The 1,393-nt window shown below is 51.8% G+C and overlaps 1 protein-coding gene across 1 annotated transcript in view; it reads right to left on the reverse strand.

Annotated features, from left to right (window-relative positions):
• The window catches only part of LOC102031342 (bestrophin-1), a 7,042-nt gene that overhangs the window by 1,655 nt on the left and 3,994 nt on the right, over nt 1-1,393 (reverse strand). The window contains exons 6-7 of the mRNA XM_005426128.1: nt 1,099-1,251; nt 581-661 (exon numbers count right to left, since the gene is read on the reverse strand). Coding sequence (XP_005426185.1) covers nt 581-661; nt 1,099-1,251 — 234 coding nt within the window. The remainder of the gene's footprint in view (nt 1-580; nt 662-1,098; nt 1,252-1,393) is intronic.

Consider the following 1,393-nt stretch of genomic DNA (forward strand, 5'->3'; position numbering starts at 1 on the left):
GCAGGAATGTCACATGGGGTGAGTGAGGAGCATTTGGTGTGCCTGTTATCAAGGGACGAAGGAACACGGAGCTGGAGGAAGCGGTGCAGCACGGAAACCAGGCAAGTGGCTGGGGTTGCTGTGGTTTCCTGTCATTTGGGTTGTTTCTCACACTGAGATTTGATTAATTGGAAGGAAAATGGTGCTGAAGGAGACAGGAAAGCAATAGACTCACTAGGACAGAAGGGTGGGTGGGAGGTGTGGAGTTATTGCATGGCAGAAAGCAGAGGAGGCAATTTTAGATGGACACAGGGTGAGAAAGCAAGGGGGGCAGGAATGATGTGTCATTCAAAGGCGGCTCAGGCCTTAAACAAGCAGCCTTGATCTAGCCCATGTGCCAGAGCATGGACTGAAGCTGCAGGCAGCCTCTGTGTACAAAGACATGCCAGAAGCCCCAGATTCCCTGCTGTGGATTGGGAGGATCTCTCCTATTGCAGGCAGGGAGGTGGAGGCAGAGGTGTTGCGGGAGAACTTGTTCACTGTCCTGCCTTGGTGTTCCTCTTCAGGTGAGGCTCAACTGGCAAATCTTCCTGCCCTTTACCTGCAGGTTCCTGTCAATGAGCCAGTTGGCTTCAAAGTCATCGTCGTCCTCCCCAAAAGGGTTGATGAGCTGCTCAGCCACCTGCATGTGGAGAGCACACAGCAGAGGTCACCATTGTCATCCCTGCCCCTTTCCCTGCAGGGAGAAGTCAGGTGTGATGTCCCTTGAATTCCAAGCCATGTATTTCTTCCCAAAAGGGGGTGGGTTAAAAGTGGAAGCATCCCAGGGGCTGGGAGACATTAGAATTTGTAATAACTCCCACCTGCTCACACAACCCTCCTGCAACTTAAGGAGCTCCTCTTTTCCCTCTAATAAGGACCAAAGCCTAGGAAAGTGCAGCTGGTGTCCAGAATGAGACAGGTGGAAAATTAGAAAGTCCTGACACTTTCTCAGCCCCTCTTGGCTTCCTGTTATTGCCCATAGATCAAAGAACACAGCAGGGTTCCTGGTGAGCTCACACTGGGAAAAACCCTTGGCTGGGTCAGATTCCAGCTCCAGCTGTGGTTTCTGGGACTTACCTTTAACCAACCAGCATAGAAGAAGAATTGCAAAAATGTAAAGACAGGCACAAAGAGATCCAGCTCATGGCCAGGATATGCTTTCTCTGGATCCAGGAATTGCCTCCCAATCAGACAGGCCAGGAAGAAGCTGTAAACAGCCACGGTCACCACCTGGGAAGGATGCCAAGGGACACACCAGGGCAGCATGAGTTCCCAGCATCTCCCTTCAGTTCCACTCCACACAGCTCCAAGGCCAAGCTCTGTAGCCTCTGGGAAGCCTTGGATTCAGTTCTGACAGGCTTTTTGCAGGAGG

This window comes from Geospiza fortis, unplaced genomic scaffold (genome assembly GCF_000277835.1).
Source record: "Geospiza fortis unplaced genomic scaffold, GeoFor_1.0 scaffold590, whole genome shotgun sequence".
NCBI classification, from domain to species: domain Eukaryota; kingdom Metazoa; phylum Chordata; class Aves; order Passeriformes; family Thraupidae; genus Geospiza; species Geospiza fortis.